The following is a 25,001-nucleotide window of genomic DNA, read 5'->3' on the forward strand; positions in this document are numbered from 1 at the left end:
AAGTAGATGGTTAAGATGGCTTTAATCAGAATTATTGTATGACCCAAAAGATCACCATTAAATTTCACACATATCTCTAGAAAAGTCAAGTTTCACACCCATGTAATAACTTTTCTAGGGATCTGTGGCAAATTTAATGGTGATCCATTGAAGTCCTACTCACATGTGAGAGGGTCTCATAGGATCATTACTATATATATATATGGAGGATCCTCCCCCACCCATGTGTGTAGGACCCAAAAGGATCACCATTAAATTTGGTATGGATCTATAGAAAAGTTAAGTCTATTTATAATAACTTTTTTAGAGATCTGTGTAAATTTTAATAGTGATCCTTTGGGGTCCTACGTACATAGGTGGGGGGAGGGTCCTATAGAGAGAGTTGTGAAGGGTGGATTTATTCATTTTGTAATCTATTTTTTAAAAAAAAACTGCTTTTATGGGGTAATTTTATAAATATTACTACAAGATAAAGGGTAATTTTGTCATCTCCATAAGGGGTAAAATTGAAATTTTAACTAAAAGATAATGACACTCTATAAATAAAGTTTCTGAGACACTAACTTCCAAAATGCCATCGTACTTTTGTAAAAATTTCAAATTTGTTATTGTTTAATGGTAAAATTACCTATTTAAATAATTTTTTAATAAAAAATAATAATTGTTTTGATACATACACTCATCACAACCCCTAGTAACTTCAACCTTTACATTTGGAGGGGTTGTTAACTACAAACTCATATATTATATATATATATATATATATCTATATAAAACAGAAATAGCATACTTGTCCGTGAAGTTGCATTAAAACCAAATGCTAGACACCATTAAGTAAAATTCCTTAAAACAATATCACCTTATATAATTGGAAATCCTGTATGCACTCCTATCTAATTTTTTTTCATGGGGATGGCTTCTAATGGCACTTTTTTATGCAAAGCCAGGCCTAACTTGTCACTCATATCCATTTCTTCTGGTTTGCACCCAAGGGGAAGCTCCCACTCGAAGGAGTGCAGCAGAGAAGCGAGCAGCAGCTGCACCATGCGTTCTCCAAGAGGAAGGCCAGGGCAAATCCTCCTGCCTCCTCCAAATGGAATAAAACTGAAATCTCTCCCCTTGTAATTGATATCCGACCCCATGAATCTCTCCGGTGAAAAGGTTGTCGGGTTCTCCCAGGTACAAGCTTCTCTAGAGATCGCCCAGTAGTTTATCACCACTGTTGTGTTCTTCGGTATGATGAAGCCGGCTACTTCTACGGTGGCGTTGGCCCTGTGAGGGAGGAAAAGTGGCCCGGGTGGGTGAAACCGCAGAGTTTCTTTTATAACTGCTTGCAGGTATGGGAGGCGATCCATGTCTGCCTCTTCGACTGGGCGCTCATACCCCACTGTCTTCGAAAGCTCCTGCTTAACAGTGGCCATCTTCTCAGGGTTTTGTAGCAATTCGGCCATCGCCCATTCCACTACTACAGCTGCCGTACTAGCACCTGCCAAATTCAGCTCCTGGGAAAGGTCGAATCAGACTTACAACATTTCAGAATCCATCAGGGAAAAAGGAAAAATTAAGAGGGAAAAAAATGTTACCAAAATTAGAGCCAAGATCTCTGCACGACTGAATTTGGATCCCTTCTCATCGATAGGGTCAAGCAAACTGTCGAGGAAGTCTCCGCATCTTGGACACCCACTCTCTCTCGACCTCAAACGCTCCTCAATTTTGTCGTTAAATATTTGATGGAACTTCTTGATGCAGCCCGCAGCCTGGCGCTGAATCCCCTGTGGATCGAAAGGCCTAAGCGGTGGGAAGAAGTCTGCGATGTTAGGCCGTGCGATCACCTCGCCGAGCGACGATAAGAGCTCCGGGAGTTCTTATGCAGACTCGGACTCGGGATCAACCATGTCAATCGAGAAGATGATGTTCCATAAGAGATTGAGGGCAGTAAGTAAAGCAACTCGACGTATGGCCACCGCTCGCTTTGCTGCAGAGTCCTTTTCTATGAGGCCGACCATTTGTCGCACTTTTTGGTGGCGGAGGACTTCCTGGGACTTAAGCCGTTGCTTGGTGAAGAGCTGGGTTGTGCAGAAACGGCGGAAGTTGCGCCATTGGGGGCCGATCTGGGCCCAAACGAGGGTGTTCTGGTCATGAGACTCGACCTTGAGTGCTAAGGGTATGAAACGGCCGGCAAGTGCGTGGTCGTTCTTTTGGTACACCTCCTTGGCCATGTCGGAAGAGGAGACAACGACCATAGTCTGGAGTCCGAGGCGCAGGGTCATGAGGGGGCCATGGGTCTTTGCCAAGGTCGCGAGGGCTTCATGGGGTCGGTTTCCAAACTCTAAGAGGCTTCCGACCAAGGGGAGGCCTTTCGGGCCGGGAGGAAGCTTCCTGGTCGTGAAACTGCATGCCCTTACGATAATGGTATGGACGCATATCAACATGGACATGACCCATGCCACCGAAACCCAATCCATGGGGATCGTGTTTTTCTCCCTAACTCTCTCTACCTCAGTTTATCGTCCCCACCACTAGTTCGGCATTTATACTCTTTATCTTCATCAAGCGATGGCCATTCGATCTATTGTCTGCACGTTTTTAAGGAGTACGCCCCATCAAATCCCCATATGTAATTTGTAATTTGGTTTTGTCGGCTGCATTATTGTTGGGCGGCGGCCTTTCAATCTCTCGCAAGGAAACCCCATCAAATCACTCACAACCTTACCTAAAGAAAAATTCAGAAATTACTTTTGAACTATTTTTATTTCCGGATATAATGGAAGGTCCACAAATATATGTTATTTATGCCGAGATTTTTTCCACTATTACTATTATTATTGATATTGACTTTTCCTCTGATCTCATGTTTCAAACGTCGGACCTTTATTTTTTCATGTTTCAAACATCATACAATTCATTGATTTATTTATTTATTTATTTCTTATATTCACATTACTGTTCGCCATCAAAAACCTTGAATATGCCCGCCCACTTATATTGCCAGCACTTTATAAAGGAGTAAGCCTCATCAAATCCACACAATTTTCAGATGTAATTTGTAATTTGGTTTTGTCGGCTGCATTATTGTGGGGTGGCATTTCAATCTCTCACGAGGAAAACCCATCAAATCGCTCATAACTTTACCTAAAAAAAAACAAAAATTACTTTTGAACTATTTTTTTTCTCGGATATAATGAAAAGGTCAACAAATATATGTTATTTATGCCTAGATTTTTCCCACTATTATTATTATTATTATTATTGACTTTTCCTCTAATCTCATGTTTTAAAAGTCGGACTTTATTTTCTCATGTTTCAAACATCATACTGTTTATTGTTTTATTTATTTATTTTCTTATATTCACATTACTGTTCCCCATCAAAAACCTAGAATATATCCATTTAAATTGCCTGCACTTTCTAAAGGAGTAAGCCACATCAAATCCCCACAATTTTCAGATGTAATTGGAAATTTGGTTTTGTCAGCTGCATTATTGTGGGGCAGCCTTTCAATCTCTCACGAGGAAAACCCATCAAATCGCTCATAACCTTACCTAAAATAAATCAGACATTACTTTTGAACTTTTTTTTTTTCCGGATATAATGGAAAGGTCCACAAATATATGATATTTATGTCGAGATTTTTCCCACAATTATAATTATTATTATTATTATTATTATTATTATTATTATTATTATTATTATTGACTTTTCCTCTGATCTCATTTTCAAACGTCGAACTTTATTTTCTCATGTATCAAACATCATATTGTTTATTGATTTATTTATTTATTTATTTATATTCATAGTACTGTTCGTAGTCAAAAACCTAGAATATGACCATTTATATTGCCTACACTTTCTTAAGGAGTAAGCCTCATCAAATCCCCACAATTTTCAGATATAATTTGTAATTTGGTTTTGTCGGTTGCATTACTGTGAGGCGGCCTTTCGTTCTATCATGAGAAAAACCCATCAAATCGATCTTAACCTTACCTAAAAAAAATCAGAAATTACTTTTGAACTATTTTTGTTCTCCGATATAATGGAAAGGTCCACAAATATATGTTATTTATACCGAGATTTTTCCCACTATTATTATTATTATTATTATTGACTTTTTTTCTGATCTCATGTTTCAAACATCGGACTTTATTTTCTTTGGGGCAGCCTTTCAATATCTCATGAGGAAAACCCATCAAATTGCTCATAACCTGACCTAAAAAAAATCCGTAATTACTTTGAAACTATTTCTATTTCCGAATATAATGGAAAGGTCCCCAAATATATGTTATTTATGCCGAGATTTTTTCAATTATTATTATTATTATTATTATTATTATTATTATTATTATTATTATTATTACTATTTTTATTATTATTATTACTGACTTTTCTTCCGATCTCATGTTTCAAACATCGGACTTTATTTCTCATGTTTCAAACATCATACTGTTCATTGATTTATTTATTTATTTATTTCTTATATTCACAATACTGTTTGCCATCGAAAACCTAGAATATGCCCATTTATATTGTCTGCACTTTCTTATGGAGTAAGCCTCATAAAATCCCCACAATTTTCAGATTTAATTTCTAATTTGGTTTTGTCGGCTACCTTATTGTGGGGCAGCCTTTCAATCTCTCACGAGGAAAACGCATCAAATCGCTCTTATCCTTACCTATAAAAAATTCAGAAAGTACTTTTGAACTATTTTTATTTCCGGATATAATGGAAAGGTCCACAAATATATGTTATTTATGACGAGATTTTTCCCACTATTATTATTATTATTATTATTTTGGACTTTTCCTCTGATCTCATGTTTCAAACGTCGGACTTTATTTTCTCATGTTTCAAACATCATACTGTATATTGATCTATTTATTTTTTTTCTTATATTCACAGTACTATTCGCAATTAAAAACCTAGAAAATGCCCATTTATATTGCATGCGCTTTCTTAAAGTGTAAGCCTCATCAAATCCCCACAATTTTAAGATGTAATTTGTAATTTGGTTTTGTCGGCTACATTACTGTGGGGCGGCCTTTCAATCTCTCACGAGGAAAACCCATCAAATCGCCCATAACCTTACTTAAAAAAATAAGAAATTACTTTTAAACTGTTTTTATTTCCAGATATAATGGAAAGTTCCACAAATATAAGTTATTTATGCCGAGAGTTTTCCCATTATTATTATTATTATTATTATTATTATTATTATTATTATTATTATTAATTTTAATGACTTTTCCTCTGATCTCATGTTTCAAACGTTGGACTTTATTTTCTCATGTTTCAAACTTCTAACTGTTTATTGATTTATTTATTTATTTTCTTATATTCACTGTACTGTTCGCCATCAAAAACCTAGAATATGCCCATTTATATTGCCTACACCTTCTTAAGGAGTAAGCCTCATCAAATCCCCACAATTTTCAGATGTAGTTTGTAATTTGGTGTTGTCGGCTGCATTACTGTGGGGCGGCCTTTCAATCTCTCATGAGGAAAACCCATCGAATCGCTCTTAACCTTACCTAAAAAAATCAGAAATTACTTTTGAACTTTTTTTATTTCTGGATATAATGGAAAGGTCAAAAAATATTTGTTATTTATGCTGAGATTTTTTCTACTATTATTATTAATATTATTATGGACTTTTCCTCTGATCTCATGTTCAAACGTCGGAATTTATTTTCTCATGTTTCAAACATCATACTGTGTATTGATATATTTATTTATTTTCTTATATTCACAGTACTATTCGCAATCAAAAACCTGGAATATGCCCATTTATATGGCCTGCACTTTCTTAAGGAGTAAGCCTCATAAAATTCCCACAATTTTTAGATGTAATTTGTAATTTCGTTTTGTCGGCTACATTACTGTGGGGCGGCCTTTCAAACTCTCACGAGGAAAACCCATCAAATCGCCCATAACCTTACCTAAAAAAAATAAGAAATTACTTTTCAACTGTTTTTATTTCCAAATATAATGGAAAGTTCCACAAATATAAGTTATTTATGCCCACAGTTTTCCCACTATTATTATTATTATTATTATTGACTTTTCCTCTGATCTCATGTTTCAAACGCTGGACTTTATTTTCTCTTGTTTCAAACTTCGTATTGTTTATTGATTTATTTATTTATTTTCTTATATTCACAGTACTGTTTGCCATCAAAAACCTAGAATATGCCCAATTATATTGCCTGCACCTTCTTAAGGAGAATGCCTCATAAAATCCCCACAATTTTCAGACGTAATTTGTAATTTGGTTTTGTCGGTTCCATTACTGTGGGGCGGCCTTTCAATCTCTCATGAGGAAAACACTTCAAATCACTCTTAACCTTACCTAAAAAAAATCAGCAATTACTTTTGAACTATTTTTATTTCCGGATATAATGGAAAGGTCCACAAATATATGTTATTTATTCCGAGATTTTTCCAACATTTATTATTATTATTATTATTGACTTTTCCTCTGATCTCATGTTTCAAACGTAGGATTTATTTTCTCACGTTTCAAATATCATACTGTATATTGATCTATTTATTTTTTTTCTTATATTCACAGTACTATTCGCAATAAAAAACCTAGAATATGCCCATTTATATTGCGTGCACTTTCTTATGGAGTAAGCCTCATCAAATTCCCACAATTTTCAGAAGTAATTTCTAATTTGGTTTTGTCAGCTACATAACTGTGGGGCGGACTTTCAATCTCTCACGAGGAAAACCCATCAAATCGCCCATAACCTTACCTAAAAAAAATAAGAAATTATTTTTGAACTTTTTTTATTTCCAGATATAATGGAAAGTTCTACATATATAAGTTATTTATGCTGAGAGTTTTCCCACTACTACTATTATTATTATTATTATTATTATTATTATTATTATTATTATTATTGACTTTTTCTCTGATATCATGTTTCAAACGTTGGACTTTATTTTCTCATGTTTCAAACTTCCTACTGTTTATTGATTTATTTTCTTATATTCACAGTACTGTTCGCCATCAAAAACCTAGAATATGCCTATTTATACTGCCTGCACCTTCTTAAGGAGTAAGCCTCATCAAATCCCCACAATTTTCAGATGTAATTTGTAATTTGGTTTTATCGCCTGCATTACTGTGGGGCGGCCTTTCAATCTCTCATGAAGAAAACACATCAAATCACTCTTAACCTTACCTAAAAAAAATCAGAAAAAACTTTTGAACGATTTTTATTTCCGGATATAATGGAAAGGTCCACAAATATATGTTATTTATGCCAAGATTTTTCCCACTATTATTTTTATTATTATTATTGACTTTTCCTCTGATCTCATGTTTCAAACGTAGGACCTCATTTTCTCATGTTTCAAACATCATACTATATATTGATCTATTTTTTTTTTTTCTTATATTCACAGTATTATTCGCAATAAAAAACCTAGAATATGCCCATTTATATTGCCTGCACTTTCTTAAGGAGTAAGCCCCATCAAATTCCCATAATTTTCAAATGTAATTTGTAATTTGGTTTTGTCGGCTACATTACTGTGGGGCGGCCTTTCAATATCTCACGAGGAAAACCCATCAAATCGCCCATAACCTTACCAAAAAAAAAATAAGAACTTATTTTTGAACTGTTCTTTTTTCCAGATATAATAGAAAGTTCCACAAATATAGGTTATTTATGCCGAGAGTTTTTCCATTATTATTATTATTATTATTATTATTATTATTATTGACTTTTCCTCTGATCTCATGTTTCAAACGTTGGACTTTATTTTCTCATGTTTCAAACTTCTTACTGTTTATTGATTTATTTATTTATTTTCTTATATTCACTGTACTGTTCGCCATCAAAAACCTAGAATATGCCCATTTATATTGCCTGCACCTTCTTAAGGAGTAAGCCTCATCAAATCCCCACAATTTTCAGATGTAATTTGTAATTTGGTTTTGTCGGCTGCATTACTGTGGGGCGGCCTTTCAATCTCTCATGAGGAAAACCCATCAAATCACTCTTAACCTTACCTAAAAAAAATCAGAAATTGATTTTGAACTATTTTTATTTCCGGCTATAATGGAAAGGTCCACAAATATATGTTATTTATGCCGAGATTTTTCCCACTATCATTATTATTATTATTATTATTATTAACTTTTCCTCTGATCTCATGGTTCAATCGTCGGACTTTATTTTCTCATGTTTCAAACATCATACTGTGTATTGATCTATTTATTTATTTTATTATTTGATTATATTCACAGTACTATTCGCAATCAAAAACCTAGAATATGCCCATTTATATTGCCGGCACTTTCTTAAAGAGTAAGCCTCATCAAATCCCCACAATTTTCTGATGTAAATTGTAATTGGGTTTTGTCGGCTGCATTACTGTGGGGCAGCCTTTAAATCTCTCATGAGGAAAACCCATCAAATCGCTCATAACATTACCTAAAAAAATCAGAAATTACATTTGAACTATTTTTATTTCCGGACATAATGGAAAGGTCCACAAATATATGTTATTTATGCCGAGATTTTTCTCACTATTATTATTATTATTATTATTATTATTATTATTATTATTATTATTATTATTATTATTATTATTATTATTATTATTATTATTATTATTATTATTATTATTATTATTATTATTATTATTATTATTATTATTATTATTATTATTATTATTATTATTATTATTATTATTATTATTATTATTATTATTGTTATTGTTATTGTTATTATTGTTATTATTATTATTATTATTATTATTATTATTATTATTATTATTATTATTATTATTGTTATTATTGACTTTTCCTCTGATCTCAGATTTCAAACATCTTGCTGGTTATTGATTTATTTACTTATTTTCTTATATGCACTGTACTGTTCGCCATCAAAAACCTAGAATATGTTCGTTTATATTGCATGCACCTTTTTAAGGAGTAAGCCTCATCAAATCCCCTCAATTTTTAGATGTAATTTGTAATTTGGTTTTGTCGGTTGCATTACTGTGGGGCGGCCTTTCAATCTCCCATGAGGAAAACCCATCAAATCACTCTTAACCTTACCTAAAAAAAATCAGAACGTACTTTTGAACTATTTTTATTTCCGGATATAATGGAAAGGTCTTCAAATACATGTTATTTATGCCGAGATTTTTCCCACTATTACTATTATTATTATTATTATTATTATTATTATTATTATTGAGTTTTCCTCTGATCTCATGTTTAAAACATCGGACTTTATTTTCTCATGTTTCAAACATCATACTGTTTGATGATTTATTTATTTTTTATTCACGATACTGTTCGCCATCAAAAACTTTGAATATGCCCATTTATATTGCGTGCACTTTCTTAAAAAGTAAGCCTCATCAAATCCCCATGATTTTTAGATGTAATTTGTAATTTGGTTTTGTCGACTGCATTACCGTTGGGCGGCCTTTCAATCTCTCACGAGTAAAACTCATCAAATCGCTCATAACCTTGCTTAAAAACAATCAGAAATTACTTTGGAACTATTTTTATTTCCGGATATAATGGAAAGGTCCACAAATATATGTTATTTATGCCGAGATTTTTCCCACCATTATTATTATTATTATTATTATTATTATTATTATTATTATTGACTTTTCCTATGATCTCATGTTTCAAACGTTGGACTTTATTTTCTCATGTTTCAAACATCATACTGTTTATTTATTTATTTTATTATATTCGCAGTACTGTTCACCATCAAAAAACCTAGAATATGCCCATTTATATTGCCTGCACTTTCTTAAGGAGTAAGCCTCATTAAATCCCCATCATTTTCAGATGTAATTTGTAATTTGGTTTTGTCGGCTGCATTACTGTGGGGCGGCCTTTCAATCTCTCACGAGGAAAACCCATCAAATCGCTGAATACCTTACCTAAAAAAAATCAGAAATTACTTTTAAAGTATTTTTATTTCCGGATATAATGGAAAGGTCCACAAATATACGTTATTTATGCCGAAATTTTTCCCACTATTATTTTCTTATTATTATTATAATAATTATTATTATTATTGACTTTTCCTCTGATCTCATGTTAACGTCGGACTTTATTTTCTCATGTTTCAAACATCATATTGTATATTGATTTATTTATTTTTTTTCTTTTATTCACAATACTTTTTGCCATCAAAAACCTAGAATATGCCCATTTATAGAGAAATCCGATGTTTAAAACATCAAAACATCGGATTGCTTATTGAATTTTCTTTTTTTATTTTCTTATGTTTCAAACATCAAACTGTTTATTTATTTCTATTTTTTCTTTTATATTTGCAGTACTGTTCACCCTCAAAAAGCTAGAATATGCCTATTTATAGAGAAATCCGATGTTTAAAACATCAAAACATCGGATTGCTTATTGAATTTTCTTTTTTTTATTTTTTCATGTTTTAAACATCTGACTGTTTATTGCTTTTTTTTTTATTTTCTTATTTTCGTAGTACTATTCGTCCTCAAAAACCTATAATATGCTCATTTATAGAGAAGTCCGATGTTTAAAACATCAAAATACCCTACCCTTTCAACCGCATGGCACCGCTCCGTGTTGAATTTTATTTTTCATGCGGATGGATGTTCTATCCATTATACGCTAATGGCTACTATTTTTTTTTCTTGCATGAAACGGTTATAGTTATTTATTTTAGGCAACAAGGTTTTCAAAAAGACCATATGTTACCAAAAGAACACAAACTTTTAGTAGCAATAAGTGATGTTTAAATCATCAGATCGCTCTGTATGATAGAAAAAAAGCTTGGGCTTAATTGATCAGCACTTAATGATTTACAACGCTACATCTTAGGTTCAATTTCTACCAGAGTAGGAGCCCATTCCCCACTAACTCACCCAAAAAAAATTCGGTACGATAAATAGAACATCAGATTGCTTGAAAATTAAATTTTGCCCATTCCCCACTAACTCACCCAAAAAAAAATCGGTACGATAAATAGAACATCAGACTGCTTGAAAATTAAATTTTGCCCATTCCCCACTAACTCACCTCAAAAAAAAATCGGTCACCCAAACAAAAATCGGTACGATAAATAGAACATCGGACTGCTTGAAAATTAAATTTAACAAGAAGCAACAGATGTTCTAGACATCGGACTAAATGATGGCAAAGGTGAAGTGCAAAGAGTAGGGCAGTCTAATGTTTTTAAACATTGCCGGATAAATAGGCCTATTTCAGGTTTTTGACAACGGAAAGCCCTGTCAATGAAAGAAAAAAATCAATAAGTAGTTGTTTGAAACTTGGGCTAAAGCTTGAAAACTAAAATGAAATAAATTGGCAGGCAGGTCCTCCGCATAAATAACATATATTTGTTGACTTTTTGTTATATGTACGGTCGTAATTTTTAAGTCTATTCTTTGATAAAGTTTTTGGATAAAAGTTTTTCACTCAATTACTGGACAAGTACTGAGTAACCAGCAGGTGACAGTGCTTGATTTAAGGGTGAGGTTTGTATGTTGCATCAACTTCTCTACGGCCAAAATTTGACGGAACCACTTTCTTTACCAGTTCTAGACTGATTTAGTTTTGGAAAAAATTTAAACAAGCTCACCTCAAAAATTTTATTAAAAGAGGTTGTTTTGATGTCCAAATACCATCATCTCCGCATCAAGATGAATAGACATGAGAAAAACAATGGATTTCAAGTTTTCGAAATAATGCATCTTGTAAGGTATTTTTGGACCATCAATTTTCAAGTTTTCATATATCTGTTGTATTTACACTATTTTTTAAGCTTTAAATTTCATAATTACAGATAAAAATAAATTTTAAGATTATCACAAAGATTTTCAATATTGAAACCATATTTCTTGATACTATTTAAAGGTGCCTTTTAGTTTGATTGTTTAGAGGCCGGCTCAATACAAACCACACCCGTTAGATTTAGCACAAATTAGGGGGAAAAAGTCTTGTAACTTTCTTGCCCTTGATATTTACATGTAAAGAGTATGTGGTGCTCTTTGGGGCACCATTTTTAGTACTGATGCCATTATTAGTATAAATGTCAAAATTCTATTTTATTTATATATTTATTATCAATTTGATTGGAACTCAAATTAGAATTCACAAGGATGTTTTGTTAAAAAAAGTAACTATTGATCCATATTCGATTGTTAAGTTGGAAGAAAAAATAAACTATTTTATATATTGTACGACCATCATTTTGTTGATATTTATCTTGATTTATTGAATTCCTAATTTTAAAAGATTGGTTTCCTCTAATTTAGGTTTCTTATTTATTTGGGTAGAGTCTATTATTTTGGATGTACATTTATGGATAAGTCCTACTTAGATTAAGATAAAGCCTTAGGTCTACATAGATAGGTTCCTTGTTGATAAAGTTAGAAAAGTGGAGAGTGGTTTGATACGTACTTGGTTTTGGGGCTTTATTCTCCTAATAAAAAGATGCTTTTCTATAGAGCAAGCATGTGTGGAAAATGGGCCATACATAGGTGCACTTTAGAGAAAGTGCATAGAGAAAAATAAAAAGAAACTTTTGGGGATTTTGTAGAGGGAGAAAATTATAGAGAATAAGGTTTTATGAGAGATTGAGTCTCCGGTTCTCAAGTAAGTTGCCTTGTAATTTTCTTTCTTTGATTTAGTGAAAACATTGATCGTCTTTACCCGTGGATGTAGTCTCATCTGTGACAAACCACGTAAATTTTGGTATTCTTTTTTTGTTATTTATTTATTTATGTATTTATTTTGCTTGTTGCTTGTTTTTTATCGATTCTTTTTCTCATACTTTATTTTCAAAAAATCAACACATTGGGTTTAGAGCTTCAGCACACAACAAGTGGTATCAGCGCGAGGTTTGGGGTTGTTGGTATGGCGGTAAAGGTTTCGAATGAAAATTGGAGGTGGAGAAATTTAATGACAAAAATAATTTTGGAATTTGGCAAATCAATGTTCAGGATTTGCTAGCGCAACAAGGTTTACATAAAGCTCTGAAAAAGAAAGTTAAAAAAACCAGAATCCATGTCTGACGAGGACTGGAAAGACTTACATATGAGAGCTATAAGCACTATTCGATTGTGCTTATCGAGTGAAGTGCTATTCAATATCGTCAATGAAGAATCGGCATCAAATATTTGGTCGAAGCTTGAGAGTTTGTATATGATGAAGTCCCTCATAAATCGACTCTTTTTTAAACAAAAATTGTACACCGTGCTCATGAATGAAAGAATAGATATCCATGAATACTTGAATTATTTTAATAAAATTATTTGTGAATTATTGAATATTGGTGTTAATGTGGATGATGAGGATAAGGCTATAATTTTTGTTATCCTCACTCCCTCATTTGTATGAGCATCTAGTTACAATATTTAAGATACCATAGAGATGGAAGATGTGGCTTTAACTCTTCTCTTTAACGATTTGAGAAATAGACAGGATAATGCTCAGCCACATGCAGAAGGTTTAGTGGTTAGGTCCAAATCTAGATCAAGAAAAAATAATATTTATTACTATTACGGCAAGAAAAAAGGACATGTTAAAAATGACTGTTGGAAACTTAAAGAGAAAGAAAGACGTGCTTCTGAAACCATATTTCTCGACATTATTTGAAGGTGGGCTTTAATTTGATTGCTTAGAGCTTCGGCTCTATACAAACTGCAACCTTTAAAAAAGTCTTAAGTATCACTCAATTCAATTCCAATGAATTGTTTAAAAAATATGGCAAAAACAATGTCGCACACCCGTGACACAGTTTGATTCCCACGTGATCCGGATCACATCGTGGCTTGATGGATGGCTCCAATTAAGCTGCAACTTGGTGCACGGCACTTACAGCCCCAGAGCTCGATAAAAGCCCCTCCTTTGGATGATTATTCAAAGCTTGGGCTCTCCTGGAGTCTCATTTGTTCATGTACGTCGGGGCTTCAATTCGGATGCTGATCATCTTGAGAAGATAGCAACAGACTCTTTGGTCTGTTATCTGTGTTTTTCTTCTTGCTTTTCTGGTTTCTATTTCTTCTTTTTTTGTAACGTCTTTATTATCTTAATGAAAATTGCATAATATTTTAAAAAAAAAATACATAAATAAAATCGGAACCCTAACTATTTAATCTTCTACCTACATTTATCCCAAGTCACGTTTGTGGCCCTCATTAGAAACTCTAACCAAGCCTCTTGCTCCTTTTGGGGAGCTCTAGTGATCGTCATGACTCCCAGTCTTTGACAAATCCTTCTTACTGGGATTTTTAGGATGCCATGGTGACTCATTTGCTCTTTCTTCCAAATCAAGGGCTACTCTTGTAAGTCAACTCATACATCCTTGCATTTCCCTCTATGCAAATCTCTCTTTCCATTCCATATCTCACTTCTTTCGGGTTTAGCTAGAGTCCTCTTTTTTAGTCAATGTAAATAAGGTACTATGACTAATCGACTAGTTTTTGCCAGACACAAATTTTCCATAAAAATTTAGTACTTACCAAAAATAAAATAAAAAACAAACCACAAACTAGAAATAAAAACAATAAAGTCTCTCTTACAAAATATCCTCCATGTCAACTTTAGTATCATGCAAAGGATTGTGCCACTAGGTCTTGGACTCATCCAGGCACACCAATGATGAGCATCATGGGTGCTGATACAATTTGGCATGCAGACTGAATTTTTTAAACTTGATTGTATTTGAACCATGGTGGTATATCAAATTTGAAATTAAGAAATCTATACATAATAACAAGCCTTATTTGAAAAGCAATAGATATGTAGTGGAGATATCAAGCAATATCTGTAAAAAAAAATAAAATTATTTTATATGTTATTTTATATCTATAAAATAATATATAACAAAAAATACTATAAAACATATATATATATATATATATATATATATATATATATAGTGGGCATGGTTTGTAAAGAGCCTAGACACTAAACAAGCAAATTAGAGCCTAACTTCAAAAAGTATAAAGAAATGTGGTTTTAATACTGAAAATCTTTGTAATAGCTTTAAAATATATTTTTATTTTTATTTAAAAAATTTAAAGCTTCAAAAATAGTGTAGATCGGCAAATCTTTGAAAATTTGAAAATCTTGAAAATTGACGGTCAAAAAATACATTACAAAATACACTATTTTCACAATTTGAAATCCATTTTTTTTCTCATGCATCTTGACGTTGAGATATCAATTTGAGGATATTTGGGCATCAAAACAACCTCTTCTAGTGAAATATTTGAGGTAGGCTCTCATTTGATTGTTTAGAGCCTCAACGAAATATAAACTTTTCCCATATATATATATATATATATATATATATATATATATATATATATATATATAATTATTTTTTGATTTGATAGGGTCCGGATCCTGATTTGAATTCCATGTTTACTTTTTGTATTCGGATCTGGCGTTGAATATTCTGGATCCGATCAAACCTTGATCCCATGTATACTTTTCGGATCCAACTCGAAACCCAGAGGATCCGGACCAGATCCGATCCATCCTAAACCTTACCAATTAGGTCTATTACACAAGGGAGTCGATAAACAGTAATGCGCCCACAAGAGCATAGTATAGGCGCTCCTATCTATAACTTCTGTTCTACATGTATTAACACATTACTAAGTATAGGGACAACGAGGGATTCAATAAGTTTATGACCCTATATAGAGAGCGTTTAGAATAGGATAGTTGTTCAGGGGCTAAAGTTTTGGATAACTTACTTTGTAATCCAATTTCATTTCTATCTCCTGTAATGTATATTTTATAACTGGTAACTTGTTTTGGGAATATATAATAGAAAATCTAATGTATTTGTCCTTGTATTGAATATAGTATTCCAATTTAAAGAGTAAATATTTTGGATATTAGTAAATAGATAGTCTATCATATCTTGAGGGTTATTCACTTAATTGAAAACCCAATTCTGAATCCCCAAATTTTAAAGATTTAGCCTTTTGGGAAAAAAAAATTATGTGTTTTTACACTAGAAAAGGGTAATCACAATAACTTAAATACGCATCACATATGCTCTTGCTAGTATCCACACATGTTAAAGGCATAGTTGAGGGGAGGATACATGACATTCAATGAAGATTTGTATGCTTCTCCTACAGCATAGAAGTTCTATCCTCCCCCTACCATCCAGCGTCCAATTTTGATCAAGAGAGCCACTCACCGTTTGATCTTAGATCTGACATCTCACGGTATTTTATTTTTAGTTTTTTTATACAAATTGCATGAATATGAAATTTGATACGTGCCATGTTCTCATTGGGGCGCAAAGCATATTAAAAATAATATTTCGATAAACTATAATGACCAAAATACCCCTTGAAACTTTCAGGGGTATTTTGGTTATTTTATTTCATTGAAAATATTTATTTTTTTATTTTTCTCTAGTGAGAGTTTAATAGAGGAATGGACGTCCAAAATTTGGCGTCAAAATAGTTTATAGAAAAAAATAAAAATAAAATAATGTAAAGACATGATATTGTGATTGGGGCAATCTTAGCCCTCCATTCAGAATGGAAGGTTGGATAAAGGGGAGGATAAAACTTCTATGTTGTAGGGGAAGCATATAGTATTAGCATTAGAGTATTATTGATAAATTTTTGTCTAAAGTTTCCATAATTACAACAACAATGCTTATCTTGTTGTCACAACACCAAAATTATGATAGGTTTAATGGAAGCATATAATGAAACAACAACAATAATATTAAATACAAGAACCATATTGGCAAATATCAAGAATGGTAGCCCAAGGTATATGATTATTGATCGAAGAGAAAACGAAAAAAACTCCCAACATAGGATTGCAATAAACCAAAACTCAAAAATCCAAAAACGTAATATAGAAGTACATCCAAAAATATAGAAGTACATCAATAATGTTATGTTGTGTACACCAACGAAATAAAAGAATTAAAAATTCAAAAAGTGCAATTGAGCAAACTTCTATATACAAAAAGAAAGCAACACAATACTTGAGCAAATAGACGTTTCGAAGCTAGAATTCCTAGGTGCCTGAATCTTTAATTGTCACCGAATCTCTCTTTTTCTCTTTATAATTGCGCTCTTGGTTGAGAGAAAATAGATTTTTCATTGGGTTCCTCTTTCTCTTACTCTAACTATTATTTTGAGATATATGGATTTTTTGATAGATTATTTTTTGGGGGAATATATTGCACTTTTTTTAAGGGAACATATTAGTGATTTTCTTTATTGGAAATTTTTGTTAAATCAAGATTCTTAATAAACTCCCATTTTTAATGTACTTATATTTAAACCAAAATTCAAAGATATTAAATCAATGAAGACATAAAGTTATGGCATATAGGTTTTTTTAAAAGTTTTTATGAAAAAAAGATAAAGTACAGCTTTATATTGGTTTAAATAAAAAAAACACAATTTTTTGAAATTTTATTGAAAAACTTGGAGTTCTTAATGGATTTCAAAATAACGGAGGTTTTTTCGAAAAAACAAATTGTGTTATAATCAGAAACTTGCTATCAGTGAGCGTCTCTTATAATTGAGTAGATAATTAGTAGTTTTAGATCTTGTGAGGGAAAAAAAACAAAGGAGTTGAGAATTTGGGTTCGAGGGGTGCTTGTGTGTTAAACAATTGTGTCACCATATTTTGCCTTTGAAAATTTGCTTTTGGGAAAATAAGTTAAGGGGCTCAACCCACTCCAAAATCATTGCAGGTTCAAATGATCACAGATTACACTTGTTTTTAAATTTTTATTTAAGCAGATATGTCCTCAAAAAAAAAAAAAATTTCATGTTGCTCGTTTTCTCATACCTGAACAATTACCAGTATTTTTCATGATTTACCCCAAAAAGGCTTTAAAAAAATGACAGAAATACCTTTGATTGCTCAGGGTAAAATTGCTGAATAACTTGTTTGGTATCTGAAATGACGAACCGTATAGGGTATTTGCGTTACCTATGTCAAATGACATAAATACCCTGTAGGGACGTGGTCGAGTAACTCGGCTGAGAAAAGAACACTGCTAGGGGGAGTTTCCCTGAGTTTACTGTTTAGATTAGTGAGCGCTCTTGGTTTTGGTTGTTCCTGATTCAATTCAAGTTTTTAAACACTGCCATTGACATTACAAATTGAAGTTTACAGATCCCATTCTCCTAATTTAGCTATGTGAGTGACGATATGGAATTGCTTACATTAATTTATGGAAAAAAAATTATTGTGATTTTTTTTTTTTTTGGGTAATTCAATGATAGGAACCAGCTTGAGATTTAGCAATGCTAAACGCCTGCTGCTAACTACTGAAGCTCAAACCCGATTCCTAAAATTATTGTAAATTTTCCGATAATCCAAATCAATGATATTATGAAATCTGACATGTACAATCACCATTCGATTGACCTGATAATCACTTCTTATTGATTGAATGCAATCACAATCCCAAACTGTACGCAGATAATTTTCTGACCGGGCGATCAGCTGTGGTTTAGCATGCTACTGGGTTCAAATCACATCGTACATGAATTGAAGATTTTGATTGAAATGGATCGAGACTGTTGTATTATATGTGACAATGGTGGAATGGCAGTAGTTTGATGAGAGAATGTAGCGGTCCGATGAACCTAAGACATTGGCTCTTGCATATTTATAGAGCATTTGATGCACATAAATCCAAATTTCGTTTTTTACTTCACATTATTTTGTGTATTGTGCAGAGGTCGCACAATGTCAATAGACATAGGCCTAAGTATGGATATTAGTTATTTACCCAAAAAAAGCATGGATATTAGCTATATCAAGAGAAATCTACGCTCTTGTAACCTTAAAGCAGTGTTATTATACATATTTCTCTAGTTTTTTGCCTTTTGTGGCCATGCCTAAGATCTTTCTGTTATTTTCCAGAAATGCTCCACTGCGGATGTTGAAGGTATGCAGTGACAATGAATTTTGGAACCTAGAGACGAAGATTATCCTTTATGGTCTGGAGTCGAGTTAGGTAAAAATGACTTCGGGTCTTCAACATTCAAATCATTTGGACAAGTCTTAACTCGTACCTCAAAGTCGATGTCAAAATTTTCTCAATTTTTTAAGTTAGATGACATCAAATCTTAAAAACCAAAGTCTAATGTGGTATGGGCTAAGAAGCCAAGACTTCAAATCTTAACTTCTCATTTTAACCATCTAACTTCTCCTAGCGAATGCCTTATACAAAAGTTTATTTTTTTGGACGAAAATACCCTTCTCTCATGTAACAAATTATTTTCGTTGGAGAGAGCGGTTCGGCATTTTAAAGTCTGCGGATTATTTTTCCTGAAATAGATGGTCCTACGTTTCATGGTGACGGTCCTGCGTTTCAGGGTGGCGGTCCGGTGTTTCATGGTGGAGGTCGGGCGATTATTTTTTTTGCTTGCGGTCCGACGTTTCATGGTGGAGGTCGGGCAATTATTTTTTTTTTCTGGAATGGGTCCGGCGTTTCCTTTTATTAGGATCCGAAAATGATTTCTTACATGAGAGAAGGGCATTTTTGTCAAAAAAAAAAACTTTGTATAGGGTATTGGCTAGGAAATATGATTTTTTTGTGGGAAGTTTCTAGGAAAAATTGGATGAATAAAATGCGTAAAAAAAATCCATTTTAAAAGGGGTTTTGTAATTTTTCCTAAACAAAATTCAGCTGTTCAGTATCCAAAATTAAGAATATGCGTCTCTTTTTGAACCTTCAACATCCGAGAAATAGAGGTATGGGGAAATTAGCATGAATTTCTCTTATATCAAAGAAATCGTCATGCTTTTATAAGCAATCTTTGAACGAATTATTTTGTTGCTTTAATCAACAATCGGTGGGAAACCGATTTAGATCCTTATTGGGACCAGGAATAGATCTGTCTGGGAATACGGGGATCCATGTCAGCTGTATTGTAAGTTGTTATTTTTTTTTTTTAAGGTAAAATATCATCTAAATGGTCAAATGTCCTTAAAAAATAACATTTAGGTGTTCAAATATCCTCAGTGTCCTTAAAAAATATCATTTAGATGTTCAAATATCCGTAAAAAGTCATTTAGGTACTCAAATAATCCCCTATTCACACTGGAATGGTCAAATGTCCTTAAAAAATATCATTTACGTAGTTTTTCAAAAAGTATGTTAAAAATAGTCAAATTTGCAATGTTTTATGAAGAAGCAAGGGTATTTTGGTAATTTACTGTACATAACGATTATTACCTCCATTTGCATTTGCTTTAATAAACCCATATGACGTATACCGACATGGATCAAACGAGGGACCTGAATTTTTTGTTTTTTTTGACTAAATCAGGAGGATAATGAGCCCCTATTCATTTTGTTTTTATTAATGAACACAAGAAAAATGGTACATCATAGAGGATAACATGTAAGAAAAATTAATCAGGCTTTTTAAGAGAGACATTGGTATTATCCTGCAAAATGAAGGGAGTGACAGAATCAGGAGGACGGGCCTGCCAAAATGTGGCTTACACCATGAATGCCGTTTGCTTAGTAAGGCAATCGGCAGTCAGATTGGCCTTCCGAAATATATACAATATCTGTCACTGGTGATCTGCAAAAGAGTATGCGAAACCTACATGAGAAGAGCTGTGGTAGGTGAGTGAGTCAATTAGTAACTTGGAGTCACTCTCAGTAATATAAAGACGACAATCCATCTCATACGCCAATGAGATGTCTCGATCCAAAGTATGGAACTCAGCGGCATTATTGTAGCTGGTGCCAAGAAGAGAGACAACAAAAGCCACCACACGTCGGTTTAATGTTACATGTGAAACAGAGAGAACGAGCTTTTCTAATTTTGCCCAGAGATTTTTAGCTAGTGCGAGTGCATATTGTGCATTTAACCTCTTGGGTAAAATTTGATTCAGGAGTAATTTTAGGAACCCAGAGGATGTAATCTTTTCAAGCTTTGTACTAACCTCAAAAACCAAAAATTTCAAATCGCACTCTCTATGCACATGAAAAGTAATTTACCAATTATTGAACAGAGATCATCCAATTTTTTGGGGTGAAATCTACGTCTTAGAATACTTGAAATTGAAATTCGTCTAAGCAAATAATAATCTAGTGACTATCAATCAAGTAGTTCTCAAAATTATAGATTCCAAAACATCCTTCCAAGTGGGTGGGTGTTCTATTCGAAGGAGTAGATGGCCAGTATATGTTCCTGTGGAAGAGCGTGAAAAACTAATAATAATCTAGTGACTATTAGAATTATAGATTCCAAAACATCCTTCCAAGTGGGTGTTCTGTTCGAGGGAGTAGATGGACAGCATGTGCTCCTGTGGAAGAGAGTGAAAGAAGCACGTGCGTTGATATTTTGGAACATTAATTAAGATATATGTTTTTGGAAGGCTTCTGTGAGAGAGGAAATAAGTGAGGCTCTCAGTAATTCATAGCATCGATATGAATGTGTGGATCACAGTCATTCTCCTTTTGCATGTCTCCAAAAACCTCAAATCCTCACATGCAATGCACATCACTCTATGTGAAAAGTTAAAATAGATTTTTTTTTTTTTTTTTTGTAAGGTTAATTGAAAGAAAATTAGCGTATTTTTTGGAATTTTTGTTTACCTTTAATGTCCTTTCTTTGCTATTTAATTTTTTTATCTATATGGCATTTTTGTTTTTTTTTTTAAATTATAGGAAATATATATAATAAGATTATTTACTTTTGATACAAGGAGATCACAATCAACGTTGACTGATAGATTTGAAATCAGGTGGTTGAACATGTGTCATTGTTTCATTACATAGTCCAAAATAAAATTTCTCAAAATTATGATACACTTTCATCTATTAGATTTCACATCCAATTAGCTAGAAATGATTGTGACTTTGTACTAAAAATTAATGGTCTCATAGTATACAATCCCAAAATTATATCATTAAAAGACATAAGAAAGAGCGACTTTAAAAATAAAGAGAGAATTTGGGATATTCAAAGGGAAAAGAAAAAGAAAAAAAAAGTAATAAAAAGTGAGAATATTGTGAAAGAGATATGTGGGTATACAATCCGCACCACTGTGTGGGTATACAATCCGCACCACTGGTCCGGGTTCTAAAACATTGGAAGCCACCCTTGAGAGAATTTGCAACATCTCCATTCATACTTGACTAAGTCTCATTAAAGCTTGTGCCCTATGCTTTGCACTAAGAAATCGAACTATAAATTGATTTATAAAGTACACCCTCGCATTCGATGCGAAAATGAATCCACAACAATTGTAGATATGAACTGAAATTGCACATTCCATGGCCAATCATCTTGGTAGAGTTTGGGTTTTTCCCATTGCACCTTCTTAGCAGTCTCAAATCCATTACATTGCCTAGTGTGTACATTATTATGCCAGGTTTTGCTTGATTTGTGGTCTTTAAAAGCTTTTGGTCGTGAAAGATACCCCATGGAAAAGGATGTATTTATATGTTTCTTTCCTAACCCATTATCGGTATTTATCTTTAAGAGAGAGTGGGAGAGATAATTATCACTAATCTTTATCTTGATATTGGATAATGATTCACTTAAATTGTGGATAATATTACTTTTATATAATTATCGTTAAACTACAAACTAGAGATATTTTTAAACATTCTCCCACTTGGGCTAACAATAATTATAACTAAAAATACATCATCAATTTAAGCAAATGCAAAATACTCTCTCAAAAGCAGAACTTTGACAAATGAGACTACTAATACCAAACCATAAAGGCTAATTGCATTCTATAAATGATACGTTGTCGTTCCATGGTTATAATGTTATTACTAACATTCTCTATAATCTCCAACATTTAACCTTTATGGTGGACAAAAACTTTATGATATGGTAAAATTCATATCCTACCTCTATATACTGTTATCCTCAAATAAAACAGGAAATAAATCAAACTGAATAAGTGTTATGTACTGTATGCTAGTAATATACTTCTACTAACCAAGTGCATCACATATGTTTATTACACCCATATAAGCAACATGCTCTACAAACCATTTGGGACTTAAACCCTTAGTCAATGGATCAACAGTCATCAACTTTGTACTGATGTGCTCAATGGACACTACAAGTTCCCTTACCTTCTGCCTAAAGACAAGATATTTAATTGTTATATGCTTGGATAAGTCCAAGCTCTTGTTGTTTTAAGAGAAGAATTATGTAGCTGAATCATCATATAAATTTCGTAGTGGCTTGAAAAAATCTACGACCCGAAGCCCCAAGATAAAATTCTGCAACTACAAATCTTGCTTAGTAGCCTTATAGCAAGTTGCAAATTTTGCTACCGTAATTGACGAGTCTACCATAAAACGGCTCTACCAGCCATCATAAGGATATAACCTGATGTCGACTTCCTATCATCTAGATAAGCAGCAAAATCCATAGCCAAATATCTAATCACTTCAAGTGATTAGATTTACTTTATGTGAGCATAATGTTCTTTATCCACTGCATATACGTCATTATTTTCTTAGTCGCTTTCCAATATTCGAGCAGTTGGTTACTCTGATATCTAGTTAATATATTAACCACAAAAATTATATTTCTATAGGTGCACTGCTGAGCATGTATTAAACTTCTCACAACTAATGCAAAAGGAATATTCTTTGTATTCTTCTTTCTAAATTATATTTGTGACATTTTAATTTGTTTACTTTATCACCCTTAATAATAGATGCAATACCATGGAGAATTATTTTGCATATACCTCTTAAGCACCCTCTCAATATATGCATTTTGTAATAGTCCCCAAATCCCTCGAGATCTATCTCAATAAATTTCTATGCTAATCACACATGAAGCTACACCCAAGTCCTTCATATCTTTTATATATATATATATATATATATATATATATATATATATATATATATATATATATATATATATATATATCATGCATATGAATGTAACTATTGATAGTAGAATGTCATCTATATATAAAAGTGAATTTGCTCCCATTGAACTTGAGGTAAATGCATTTGTCCACAAGATTCTCCATAAATCCAGAAGACCTAAAAGTAACAACTTATAAACCTTAAATCTAATTCCTTTTCAAAATGGTTATAAAAACTGGCTTTTGCAGGGCATCCCCAAACATGCAAATATATTAAACTAGGCTTCCTACAAGCCAGAACTTCAAATGGGGTCTTTAGTATAGCTTTTTACTAGGAACATGATTCACTATATAAACTAGTCTTTAGAGCGCCATGTAAAGAAACATGCAAATTTGAGTTACAAACAATGATCCTTATTTGACTAATCTCTGCAACCTTTCTCTTGGGATATGCCCTAGCCTTCTATGCCACAACATAAAATATTCTCATTCACATTTTCATGTTTCACCAAAATATGTGAAGGGATAACGAGATTCAATAAAAATAAAATCCTAATTCAATTTATAGAGACCATCACATAATTTTTCAGAACCCACAATACACTTACCATGAACTAAGAAGTAATTTTCATTGCCAAAATTAAATTAAAACTATAAATATCTAATTTTCATACTTGCCTCACATTAAAAGTAGCTCTCAGGTCTACTACAAAACTACCATCTAGAATTAACATATCTACTTATATCACTTTTATTTCTTCTTCAACTCCACTGCATATGTTAAAAGCAATATCTCTTCAAATACCCATTCTTTCTGCAAAAGAAGCAATTTTTTTCCTTACAGTTATTTTGTTTCTGAATCTGAGGAGTAGTCCCTTTTGATTGATAATTTGCATATGTCCCATAGCCTTTATTTTTTGATGCTCTAAAGACTGCCGGAGCTGGTCTCTGCAAAATGGGCAACTTCTAGGTTACTTTGATTTAATTTTTCTTCTTCTTGAATACATATAATTTGAACATCATTTAAATTCCTTTCTTTTTGAGTACTATAAGCAAGCTTGAACTGATCATAGTACGCAGGCAAAGAGTGGAGAATAAATTGCATCAGAAAACCCTCTGAGATGCCCATATCCATTTACATAATATGGT

At 32.7% G+C, this 25,001-nt stretch overlaps 1 protein-coding gene across 3 annotated transcripts; it reads right to left on the reverse strand.

Moving 5' to 3' along the window:
• Nucleotides 1-782: 782 nt before the first annotated feature.
• Nucleotides 783-2,506, reverse strand: LOC18443262 (cytochrome P450 76C4-like). 3 transcript variants are annotated; one of them, XR_016049056.1, is made up of 2 exons: nucleotides 1,584-2,506; nucleotides 783-1,486 (listed from the first exon to the last, which is right to left on the reverse strand). XR_016049056.1 is itself a non-coding variant. In XM_088857827.1 (2 exons), the coding sequence occupies exon 2, from the start codon at nucleotides 1,449-1,451 to the stop codon at nucleotides 894-896; it is 558 nt and encodes a 185-aa protein (XP_088713953.1). In that variant the 5' UTR covers nucleotides 1,452-1,486; nucleotides 1,584-1,719; the 3' UTR covers nucleotides 783-893. The 3 variants fall into 3 exon arrangements, 1 of the variants encoding a protein (XP_088713953.1); XR_016049055.1 differs by having other exon boundaries at nucleotides 783-1,502; XM_088857827.1 differs by having other exon boundaries at nucleotides 1,584-1,719.
• Nucleotides 2,507-25,001: the final 22,495 nt, after the last annotated feature.

Source organism: Amborella trichopoda, chromosome 2 (genome assembly GCF_054954075.1).
Source record: "Amborella trichopoda isolate Santa Cruz 75 chromosome 2, AtrichopodaSantaCruz75HAP2 v2.0, whole genome shotgun sequence".
NCBI lineage: Eukaryota > Viridiplantae > Streptophyta > Magnoliopsida > Amborellales > Amborellaceae > Amborella > Amborella trichopoda.

Coding starts and splice junctions, on each gene's coding strand:
- LOC18443262 (XM_088857827.1), bottom strand. CDS start 1,451: ATGGCCGAATTGCTACAAAACCCTGAGAAGATGGCCACTGTTAAGCAG.